We start from the raw sequence: 11,824 nt of genomic DNA on the forward strand, positions 1-11,824 counted from the left end.
ACGCCAACCCAACATGTACCTTTGGAGACACCTGTAGAGCTCTTTTATAATCACCCAGTTACATTCTGATGTTTGGTAGCACACAAAGTGTTCCTCCGGCAAATGGGAGTTGCATAATCTCATAGTCATAGGAACATGTATAAGTCATGAAGAAAGCAATAGCAACATACTAAATGATTGGGTGCTAAGCTAATGGAATGGGTCATGTCAATCATATCATTCTCCTAATGATGTGATCCCGTTAATCAAATAACAACTCTTTTGTTTATGGTTAGGAAACATAACCATCTTCGATTAACGAGCTAGTCAAGTAGAGGCATACTAGTGACACTCTGTTTGTCTATCTATTCACACATGTATTATATTTCCGGTTAATACAATTCTAGCATGAATAATAAACATTTATCATGATATAAGGAAATAAATAATAACGTTATTATAGCCTCTAGGGCATATTTCCTTCAGTTCTATGTAACAAGTTCACTGCACATTTTTTTGTCTAAAGCAACACATATATGTGGAAATCATGTAAGAATAATTAAACTATTATAAATATATGTATTTTACAACTTTGAATTAGTGTCATAAACATATTTGTTCTTGAATGGAACTGTCGTAAACCTAGCGAAATTGAAGAAAGAGTAACAAGATGTGTTAGCATTACCTTGCAGTTGGACCACCATATCCGAGCACATCCTTTGACTGCCCAGCAAAGGTCCTCCCTCTCGCTCAAACAGGGGGCACACACCCAGCTTGCAGGCTTTTTCGCATACATGCTGATAATTCTGCCTTGGTTGTAGGCAAGTAGGCTGGTATATTCAGCTATAATCAGGAACTCCTCTTCACAACTATATTTTGGCGGAAAAATAATCTACTGTGACCAGATGCATAATCATGGAGGTAGCTTAGTTTTCAAGGCATAAGATGAGTAAGCTATCCCAAAAAATGAACAACCATCATGCATATCCATATGGGAAGGGAGTATTAATTACTAACCTTGAAGAACATTTTTTGGAGAAAATTACTAACCTTGAAGAACTTTTTTTTTTGAACCTGATGCTGCGGAACGGTCATTATGCGTGCCCAAATAAAAGGAACTGCTTATAACTTGGCAGATTATGCATACCTAAAAGAGTAATTGAGTAGTGGATATTCAAGCATCAAAAACTTTTCAACTGGATGTTCCTTACCACACATTAAGTCAATCTTAACATTTTTCTGACCCCATGTCTTCTTCCTTCAGCAGCAACTTAAAAGATTGTACTTAATTATAGAATAAATAAAAGGCATATCAGACTTGAGTATATATTATATAAAAGATGTGAGTCCAGAAAGAAGTCCAATTTTAGTCCATGATGTGTAAATAGTCCAATTTTAGTCCATGATGTGTAAATAGTCCAGAATGTAGTCTGCTTGGCTAGCGAGCTAGTGTCACCACACCATTTGGCAACCCCACCCTTTGAGCGTCATCGCTCTCTCGTGCTGTGGCTTCCTGGATGCCTTGCCTGCCGTTGACCTAGTGCTTCTTGACAGCCAACACGTCAAGCCCTTCATGGTTGCATTGCCACATGGTAGCAGAGGCAACTGCAAGTAACAACGACAGTCCAAGTAGAACAAATAAGATGATTATGAACTGGTCCTTCTCTTGCTTACCTATCTGGTGGTCCATGCTGCCCACATATTTGAGGACTTACAGTGAGGAAATTGAACCTTAAATTAGATGACAACAAGCTATATAAATAAATATTTTGCAAGAACAGAATGAATGTATACTAACTTCAAAATGTAGTTATCTGATTATCTAGGTGTGGTTAGTTGGGAGTCAATTGTCGTTTTATCTGATTATCTCTCAGACAAAATCAGTAAGACCAAAAATTGTCGTGCACCCATCAGACTGACAAAATTAGTAAGACCAAAAATGTGAGTACTCATCATCTGCAACCCATGAGGAATCAGTGGTTTGCCACCGAATGATGGGTAAGCAAAAATGCAGCTGAAGCATCTTCAGAGAAGCACATGCCCTTGAAAATATAGAGCCAACGCTGAACATCTTTTACCCATTTCAGAAAAATGATGACAGGTCCACTACGCCCCCTTGCTAGCTCAACTAAACACCTAACAATGCCCTCAAAATCAACACTGACACTCATGGCTGAATAAAAAAATCCACAACACTTCCCCCAACTAAACATTGGTCTGGACATGAAACTGCAAGGATTAATTAATAATGATCTTATAGTATGCCTATGTGCGTACCCGCGCGTGGTCGTCACGACAAGGCAGACTTTGTCATCCATGGTAAGAAGGCTTAAGCTGTGCACGCCGGAGGAACTACGCGAAGAGGCACTAAAGGGGTGCTCTCCCTCACAAGTATTCCATGGTCGACCACCATAGCGAGCCGAACACCACAGATGCAGGGACCCCTTGACTGACACGTCAACCATGCTTGTTTCAGTAAGAAATTTGCATGCACTTTTAGCGAGTCAAGATATTGGCGCCAACAATTACATAAACCAAACAATGATATAAGTATAGAAGTCATTCGATTATTTAACTGCAGCACATCCATCTAGCTAACTAAAGCAATAACCAAAATATATGAAAAAGGGATAATACTAACCATTAGCTTGTATATCTTCAGTCTTGGCTCATAAACAAACAACTTGAAACGGTAGAAACTGCTGATAGTAAAAAGAAGGTAAGTGAAACAATTATGAGATTTTCAAAGCGAAGCTCACTTTAGTTGTATGCAACCTTCGGCAACCATGTTTTCATGTGAGCATCTCCTCAAGCTAGTAATAGTTCACCGTGACCCTTGTCTGCTTCTCACCCAGCCTGTAGGATCGGCAATCAATTTATTCAATGAGAGAAACAAACTTAAGTACAAATTTGATGAAATTCGAACATAATTAGAAATAACCTAACGCAATCAAATCAACCAATAAACTGATTAAGATTTTTTTTTCAAAAGGGGATAACCCAACTGATTAGAACATTACTTGCTATATTTCTTGTCCTATGTATCATATGAATACTCCATGCACATCAACTTGTCAGGGGTGATGTGGCCACAGATGGGTTCCTCTTGTGTACCGATCGAATGGAACCACTTCATCCACGGAGGCGGCGTCCCTAGGGATCAGCAGAGGCGACAGCGTGCCCTCGGCTTCCGCGATGGCAGAGGCGAAGGCAGGGAACCCTAGACAAAAATCGAGGGAGGAGCGGCGGCACGGTTTTTTTTCTTCTGTAATATTTTGTAAAGAGAATAAAATGCAGCTGGTGGTGGGAGGTGGGACGGAAAAAACCCGGACGAAAGTGGTGGGACAAAAAAAACTGTGCCGTGGACGCAATCCTACCAACTGCTGCATTAGGAGTAGAGATAAAAGCAAGGCTGCACACACCTAGGTTCGGCGCTCTTAATTAAATTTAACAAGCAGCAAAGAATTGAATGTCAAAATTCATCAAAGTTACTTAATCTGTTGTCAGCGATGACTTGTTGCACATACCAGAGGTCTAATATTCTTTCATTCTCTTCTCTTTTCTTTCGGAGTAATATGCAAAATTAGCTAGATCCATGCCCAGTCTACACTAAAAGAGTATAAGAACTTATTTCTGGGATTATAGGCTAAACAGAAGTGTGGCAAGCTTCGCAGATAACAAGGCAACTCGAAACTATTTTTTCAAGCAAATGTAAACAGTATCAGACACACATAAATCATACCACAGTATCATACTTCAGACGTAAACCGAACAAACAAAATTCATATCAGAGTATTTAGACATAAGTTGTTTACATCAGCCAACATTATATCCAACGGAACTTGAGGAAATTATGTTCCTAAATACAGAGAAGGTTTACCTCACTGAATGGATCTTCTATATCATCACGCTCGACGCTGTTTTACTGCATAGTGCAGACATGCAAGTTAATTACTATGCATAAGAAGTCCAGCAGGTGTATTAGGACCACTGTATACTTACATAGTTAGGAAAAATAACCATGTCAACATCATCGGGGACGTCAGCTAACAGGCATCTGATGGAATACTACCGGGATATAACAACTCATCGGTGTCTAGATGCATTATCCAATCCATGCCAGATTCCTACCATGAAGAAAAATGCTTTTTGTTTATGATAAATAGAATACACTAAACGAACACTATTAATAATTGCTGGTGATAAGCCGAAAACAAACATACATACCCGGGCCATCACAATGGCCATCTCCATGTTGAGTGCTTGCTTCAAAAACAGTTTGTGGTTGCAAGGCTTGTAGAAGAATCCTGCGAGCCAGGTTTCGTTCCAGATTCGGCTGCAGGTGAAACATATACATCATCAGAATGGGCATCGAAATGAATTTGTGTATAGCCCGACGAGGCACGTGGGCGGCGAAGATTGTTTCGCACCACCTGGCCTGCTGCTCCTCAAGCTCCTTGGTCATGTACACCACCTTCACACCCCTAAAGAAGAAGAAGAGAAACAGAGTCAGGCATTGAGAACAAGCAGAGTGAAACTGGTACTACTGGATTCTTCAAAATCTCAAGCGAGGAACGCACGGGGATGGACTCGAGGACCCTGACGACGCTGGGCTTGGCGGCCTTGCCCTCGACAAAGAGCAAAAAGTGTGCGACGCCGATGACCTTGTGGTAGAAGAGCCACGGCAGGATCCGGTCCAGGCCTGCGGAGGTGCTCGTTTGCACGCACACCTGGCAAGCAAGCAAAAGATCAGCAGGTCGGACACATAGGCCATGGTGAGTAGCTTCATGGTGGTCCATGGTGAGTAACTTCAAGTGTAATCTTCAAAAGCAATCAGTATTAAAATCAGTTGATTCGAAAATAGAAAAGGCATCAAGGAAGTAACGTACCTCAAACTCTGGAACAAGACCTTGGTCTGCAGCAACCTTTTGCATCAAACGGAACCATGGGCCAATTCGAGGGTTTGGCACCGCTGCCCATCCAGGCCTCCCACCTTGGGGGGGGGGTCTCATCCTCCCTCAGATGTGGCACACCTTCAGAAGTAGATTGTGGTAAGAAGGAACCACTAATTAGTAATCAACATGCATGTATGCATGTGGGTTGAAAGCATGGACATTGCTCAAAAACCATGAAACCAAACAATCGCAGGCTCACAGTATACAGGGAAATCAGGAAAAATATAGAATATAATTAACTGCCTGTATGCTAGAAGAATAGGTGCAGTAACTTTCGAATGTATTAACAATTTGTATATGATATCATATTTACGTATTTAATAGGATTTTACACATAACATATCGAGGTTTGATTGCACCTGTGTGTTAAACAAGATACAGACAGATGAATGCAGAACCAACCGATTGGATGGACAGTGAGCGCAGGGCGGTTGGAGACCTCGGAAACAGCCTCTCCAGTGGCTTCCTGCCACCGACAGTCAAGATCATCCTCTGCAACAATGCTGCGTTCATGCTTCAATAACCTAACATTCCCATTTGTAAAGCTCTCCATCCCCTCCTAAAAACAAATATCAACAACGGTTAGTTGGGAACTATGGCACAAACACATTTGTCAGATACCTTACGAATAAATAAAATAAGGATAAAAATTGCAGGTAACTTTTAACTGAGATCAGAGCCAGTGGAACATAATGGACCATTGTTTTGTTACATTACATGATCCTAGATCCCTGTACACCAGTGAGGTGTGCAATTTACTACGGTATACTCATGGATAAAAAAATCCAGGGACAACGCACTTACTAAACAGTGTGCTTGTTACTCCCAGATTGCGCTCACTGCCACTATGTTGGCAGCAACAGCGGCCATGCCTCCGGTCACAAGTGTACTTCCAGATACCGAAATAGTCTCCATACACTGCTTTGGCAACAAATTTTTATTTTCTGTATCAAAACCTAGAAGTATAGGTCGAATCTATTCTTCAAGACAAATCTAACCAAATTATTTCTTTTAGACTAACCAAAATAATGATACATAATACAGTCAGAATAATTTTACTGCACGCATTCTATGATGACATCTATCCCCACATGGAGGTTTTTCAGTAGACAAACAAAGAGCGAAATTCTGGCCTTCACGAAGCAAATCGTGAGGCAGGGATTTATCTCATCGAACAAGCTTCCTGCTTCACAGGTCGGACACATCGGCCAGTGACCGGCGAGGAAGAGGGCGGAGGTGAGATTGGAAAGGTAGTACTTTGGTGTGGTGTGTGTCCGGCGCGTCGAAGTGGAAGGACCAGCCGCGGAGGTAGGGGAAGGCGGGGCGGCGGGGGGGGGGGGGGGGGGGGGGGGGGGGGGGGGGGGGGGGGGGGGGGGGGGGGGGGGGGGGGGGGGGGGGGGGGGGGGGGGGGGGGCGAGCACCTCGACGCAGGAGGCGGCGGAGGAGTGGAGGGACTGCGGGCTCGACGGGGCCGGCATGGCCAGGCGAGGGGAGCCGGCGTCGTCCATGCCGCTGCCGCGGCACTGGAGCGCGAATGCGAGGAGGGCGAGCGCGAGCAGTTGGGCGGTGAGGAGGAGGAGCAGCAGGTGGTGCCACGCCGCGGCGCCGCCGCCGACGCGGTGGAGGACGGCGACCGGAGATCGGGCCGAGGGCGACACGCCGACACCAGAGAAGAGCACAACCCTAGAGCGGCAGGGGCGAACGTGAGGAGGAAACACTCGGGGACCAATTCCCCTGCCCTGGTTTTTTTTGGGTTAACCTTCGTAGATTTTATTTTCTAGACGTTTTTTTTTGTCGATCGACAGTGTGGGAGGACGAAATAGACGTTCGAACTAGGACAGGTTTACTGTTACGTACGAGGTGGGATTGAGGACGAAAATAAACCAGGGGAAGTGGAACGAAAATTAACCGACGGAGATTACCAACTGCTTCATTAGAAATAGAGATACAACACGCTGTCAAGTTAACAACCTTCCGTCTGTGGTTGGAGGCCGTGCCAGACAATGTACGGGTGATGATGGCCAGCGATCTAGCTGAGCCAGTTGAGTAATGGATCTCCAAATGATCCAATTTCAAAAAAAAAGTACAGCAGATACTCGTAAAAAAAACAAGTACAGCAGATACCACAAAGCATCAGTTATACAAATTTCCAACGACTGGCTACGGAGCCCTCAACAACAGAGATAAAAAACATCAAATATTAGGGGACGAGGATTTGAGGCACACACGTGTGGGGGCACTCGGGTCCATGGTGCCGGCTTTTTGTTTTGGATTTCGATTTTTAAAGTTATATATATTTTAAATAAAAAAATAAATTAAATTTTGTTTTCATATTTGTGTTTTTCGCGGCCAGCTTTCAAATAAAATCCATTTTGAATTTATTTTGACGATTTTAAAAAATGTTAAGTTTCATTGTTCAAAACTTAGTACGAGCGACCGATTAAAATCAATATTTTGTGTCTAGGACTGACAGAAAAAAATGCTTAAAATTATACTCCCTCCGTTTCAAAATATAGCGCGTCATCGGTTTCCGCGCTTCAACTTTGACCATAAATTTAACCAACGATACCGGCTGCAGCGGGAGAAAATTATATAATTGAAAAGTTCTTTTGAATACGAATTCACTGGTATAATTTTTGCAGACGGTTAGATTTACTGTCAAAATTGAACCTCGAAAAGCGTGGGCATGCTATATTTGGGACGGAGGGAGTATCTATAAAACTTGTTAACATTTGACAATTTTACATGCAAAAACCATAAGTTTCATAGTTGAAACTTAAAACTTTTGAGGGATTTTTTTTTACTTTTTTTCTAGAACAAAGGGATTTTTTTTCACCATGCACTCGTGCGGGATTCAACAACTTTGTGAATCACGAGACAACTCAAATGGCCGGCACAGCTTGGCAGGTGAGTGCATCCGCCGTGCTTGCGAATTTCCGAATCTAAGGAGGCCCGCTACATATTGCATTTGTGCGTACAAACTAGTATGTTTGTATGAAATAGGTTCGAGTTTATCGGAATGCATGTATGTTGATAAGATTATATCTTTGCTGAGTAAAAAAAAGTCCGTCGCGTGTGACACGCCGGGTGTTGTGGGGACATTGTTTGCTCTTAAATCAACAAAACAAGAGGTAATAACACCCCAGGTACCCTAACTTGTATAGAATGTGACAATTTAGTCCTAAACTTGTAAAACTTGACTTCACTATACCCCAACTTACACCTCATGTGATGATTTAGTCCCAGGCCAATGAGAACTCGACAATTGGCAGCCAGGTGGTAGGACCGGTCAGCACATGCACTTTTGCACAAAACCCTCCGCGGTTTCCTTTAATCAACACGCACTTATACCCATAAACTAGGCCCGTACTCCTGATTCGCATTCTTCTCTCTATCGTCACTTAGTCCATGTTCGTGTGCGTGTGTGTGTTCACGGCACGGCAGGCAAGCGGCGACCGTATATACATAAACGACGACGGACGACGAGAGTACAGTACAGAGTAGCACTACGTAGAGGGAAGCTCACTCGGGGAGGTCCGAAAGGGCGCTTTTTTGCTTGGCATCTGCTGGGTGCTGAGTGCTGATTTGGTTGGGCAAGCTGAACTCCTGATGGATGATGGTCACAGCACAATTACTCCCACCCGACAACCAAGCGTACGTACGTACGTACTGGCCAGTGGGCATGATGAATTGATGATCATTGATGGGAAGGCGGGGTCGGAGACATAGATGGATGCATGTGTCGTGCCCGGGCGTACGATGAGCTCGAGGCCCGGCGTCGCAGGCGCGAGGAGGGTGGCGTCATCATCCTTGACAGCGACGAGGACGAGGCCAGGCCGTCCAGCGCCCCACCGCGCGTTGGCGACCCTGGCCAGGGCTGCAGCAGGGGCGGCAGCGACACAGGCGAGGCACGCGACGACGACGACAACGACGATGATGGCGACGGCGGCGACTACACCCGCTTCAACAGGCTTCTCGACATGTAGACGATGGCGACGGCGGTGGCGGCTAGGCGTAGTTTGCATGTTTTTATGATTTTTGTATAAATTTCAATGAAGTTTCGCTGAGTTCGCGCCAGAATCGCCGAGTTTTCATATTTTTATATGGAACACCGCCGACGACTGGAAACAAAGTCGTCCCCACACGCCATTCTAGTGTCGGCTCACCCTCAGACGGCTCTTTTTCAGCGCCCTGGAGGGCCGAACGGCTGAAGATGCTCTTAATAGACTACAATATGTTATAGCATATGGAACCAGAGTGTGGGTGTTTTTTTCGAAACGGAGAGAGTGTGTGGGTGTAAATTTTACAAAGAAGGTGATCATGCGATCATGCGAGGAGGTGCTAGTTTGGTTTGTTGCCTCCTATGTGTTGGGATAAGTCGATTAGATTGACTATATGGATCAGGTACAATGAAAATATGTACAATGAAAATATTAGTATATACTTCATCCGTTCTATAATGTCGTGTGCATAGATTATTTAAAAATTTAAACTTTGCAAACTTTGACCAAGTTATGTCTCCGACTCAGGTGTTCGAGTGCGCGTTGGCCCCGGCGTGGGCATGAGGACCCAGCGGTGGCCAAGCACCACCTCCGGAGCAGAGGGTGCTGGTGATGGGCGACGTACCTGGAGGAGCGGAGCGGAGTGGCTGAAGCTGCACAACTGGCGGGAAGGGCCGGAGCAGAGGGTGCTGGTGATGGGCGCCGGGCCTTGACGAAGTGGATCCGCCCATGTCGGATCCGTCTTGGTCGATGATCGAACGCCTCAATGCGATGCGGAAGGTGACCTACTCCATATCATTGGGCTCCGCTTCGTGCAGCAGGCTAGACCAGTCGCCGTCGGAGCCAAAATCCCATCGGAGGTAGCGCTGCTTCGGTCACCGGCCATTGGATGTGTTTGGAGGGGATCGGAAGTGAAGTGAAAGGAAAGGGGAGTGAAGTGAAGTTCGGACTGACTGCGGTCTAGGGTTTTTTCGGACGGCAATATTTGTGGGCAGGCATGGGCCAGGCTGGGCCAAGCCGACATGGCGGGTGCACCCGAACCGCCTCATATCCGCCCATATTTAGGCTGGATACGAGGGGTGCTGGTCAGTCCGGATGTTTGAGGCCCTTTGAGGCGTTCGGATGGGTCAATTTTTGTAACCTATCAGCCCGTTCAGGCGCCTGTTGAAGATGCTCTAAGTAGCGAGATATTCTGAGGTAGAGTATAATTGATCATGGTGAGTTTTACGAATTCATTCACGTGCACGTGACGCGTGATCTAACATTCACCGGCGTCTCATCCTCGCACCGGCGGCCGGCCATACAAGGCAACTCCTAGGAAGAAAACGCGTACGTCCGTCTTCGCTCGTCCCAGGTAGTAGGAGGTATGAGTACACGGTACCGTACCACTGTTCTTCCCCGCACGGCACATGCATCCATCTATGTCTCCGACTCGGCCTTCCCATCAACGATCATCAACTTATCATGCCCACTGGCCAGTACGTACGTACGTACGCTTGGTCGTTGGGTGGGAGTAATTGTGCTGTGACCATCATCCATCAGGAGTTTAGATTGCCCAACCAGATCAGCACTCAGCACCCAGCAGATGCCAAGCAAAAAAGCGCCCTTTCGAACCTCCCCGAGTTAGCTTCCCTCGCTAGTAGAAAAAGGGTTAAACGTGAAGCACATTAGTGCCGGTTTAAATTTAAGCCGGCACTAATGTGTACATTAGTGCCGGTTCCAACGGCTAGCCGGGCCGCTCTCATTAGTACCGGTTCGTTGCGAACCTTTAGCATCGGTTCGTGCCACGAACCGGTACTAAAGTGAGTGGTGGCAGGATGTTGTCAGTCCGGGGCCCCTCCAGCACCTTTAGCACCGGGTTGTATCACGAACCGGTACTAAAGGTCGTCCTACATAGACCCTTCGTCCACCTGAGCTCGCTCTGTTCTTCCCCTTTCCCCTCTCCTCTCTGTTCTTTTCCCTCTTCCTCTCAAACTCATCACATTTTGCCCAAGATTTGAAGGTCCTCATCCATTCAAATGATCACAAAGGTTAGCAACTTTTTCCTTTCATCTCTCATTGCTAGATTAGCTCGTGCAATGCTTTATATAATGATTGATTTTTGAGTTTAGTAATTTGGGAGGAATTATATATATGTGCTAGTATTTGATTTATATGCAATTTGAGGTCAAAAATAACACTTAGTTTGCATATGTAGGTGTGGTTTACTTAGTACCTTCTAAATCTCCGTCGTAACCACCGTCGATCGCTCGCAACGTCCCGTCGCCGGCACCACCTTGTGGTGAGCCCCTTGTTCATGAAGTTTTATATAAAAAATTGATGTTTGTGTGTTTTGGATATATAATTACTCGTATAATTATCTTACCCATACATTGTTTGTTATACATAGTGCCATGGTTTTGATATCCGTCCCCGTCGGCCCTCGTCCGGGTTATGATTCGGATGTGGTATATTCTCTTTTAAAACTATTCATTGCATTTCGTGTTTATGGCAAATTATGCCCATCAAGTTGACATAGATATTTGTATGTAGGAGGTAGTTGAACCGGAAATTCCAACCGACCCTATTGTCGAGAGGTTAAATTTAGTTGAAAGAGAAAACGAGGATTTGAAGGAAAAATTGAAAAGAATTGAGGGGGAGAAGATGGAATTGGAGTTGCATGTTGCCGATGTCGTCGATGATCACAAGATTAAGGTGGAGAAAATGCGCTTGAAGATTAGAAAGATTAGAAAATATGCCATTCATAGTGAGGCTTGGTATCATTATGCTGTTGGATTAATTGTTACCTTAGTTGCGATCTTGATCGCATTTGTTGTTGCATTTAAATTCTTTAGCTAGAGAGTTATTTGTTTGTTGCATTTAAGTGTTGTATGATCTTTATGTATGAAC

The 11,824-nt window shown here is 44.8% G+C and overlaps 1 protein-coding gene and 1 long non-coding RNA gene across 3 annotated transcripts; both read right to left on the minus strand.

Annotated features, from left to right (window-relative positions):
* Positions 1-2,272: 2,272 nt before the first annotated feature.
* Positions 2,273-2,785, minus strand: LOC125534383. 2 transcript variants are annotated; one of them, XR_007294465.1, is made up of 3 exons: positions 2,755-2,785; positions 2,621-2,681; positions 2,273-2,428 (listed from the first exon to the last, which is right to left on the minus strand). It is a non-coding gene; the product is annotated as an uncharacterized LOC125534383 (long non-coding RNA). The 2 variants fall into 2 exon arrangements; XR_007294466.1 differs by having other exon boundaries at positions 2,621-2,678; positions 2,755-2,769.
* Positions 2,786-3,838: 1,053 nt separating this feature from the next.
* On the minus strand, positions 3,839-6,269 carry LOC125538239 (glycosyltransferase-like KOBITO 1). The gene is given in 9 exon segments (XM_048701514.1): positions 3,839-3,904; positions 3,982-4,049; positions 4,052-4,106; positions 4,207-4,315; positions 4,410-4,467; positions 4,565-4,709; positions 4,869-5,012; positions 5,374-5,493; positions 6,192-6,269. Coding segments are annotated over 7 exon segments (624 nt in total). The 5' UTR covers positions 4,992-5,012; positions 5,374-5,493; positions 6,192-6,269.
* Between the last annotated feature and the right edge of the window lie 5,555 nt (positions 6,270-11,824).

This window comes from Triticum urartu, chromosome 2, assembly GCF_003073215.2.
Source record: "Triticum urartu cultivar G1812 chromosome 2, Tu2.1, whole genome shotgun sequence".
Lineage (NCBI taxonomy): Eukaryota > Viridiplantae > Streptophyta > Magnoliopsida > Poales > Poaceae > Triticum > Triticum urartu.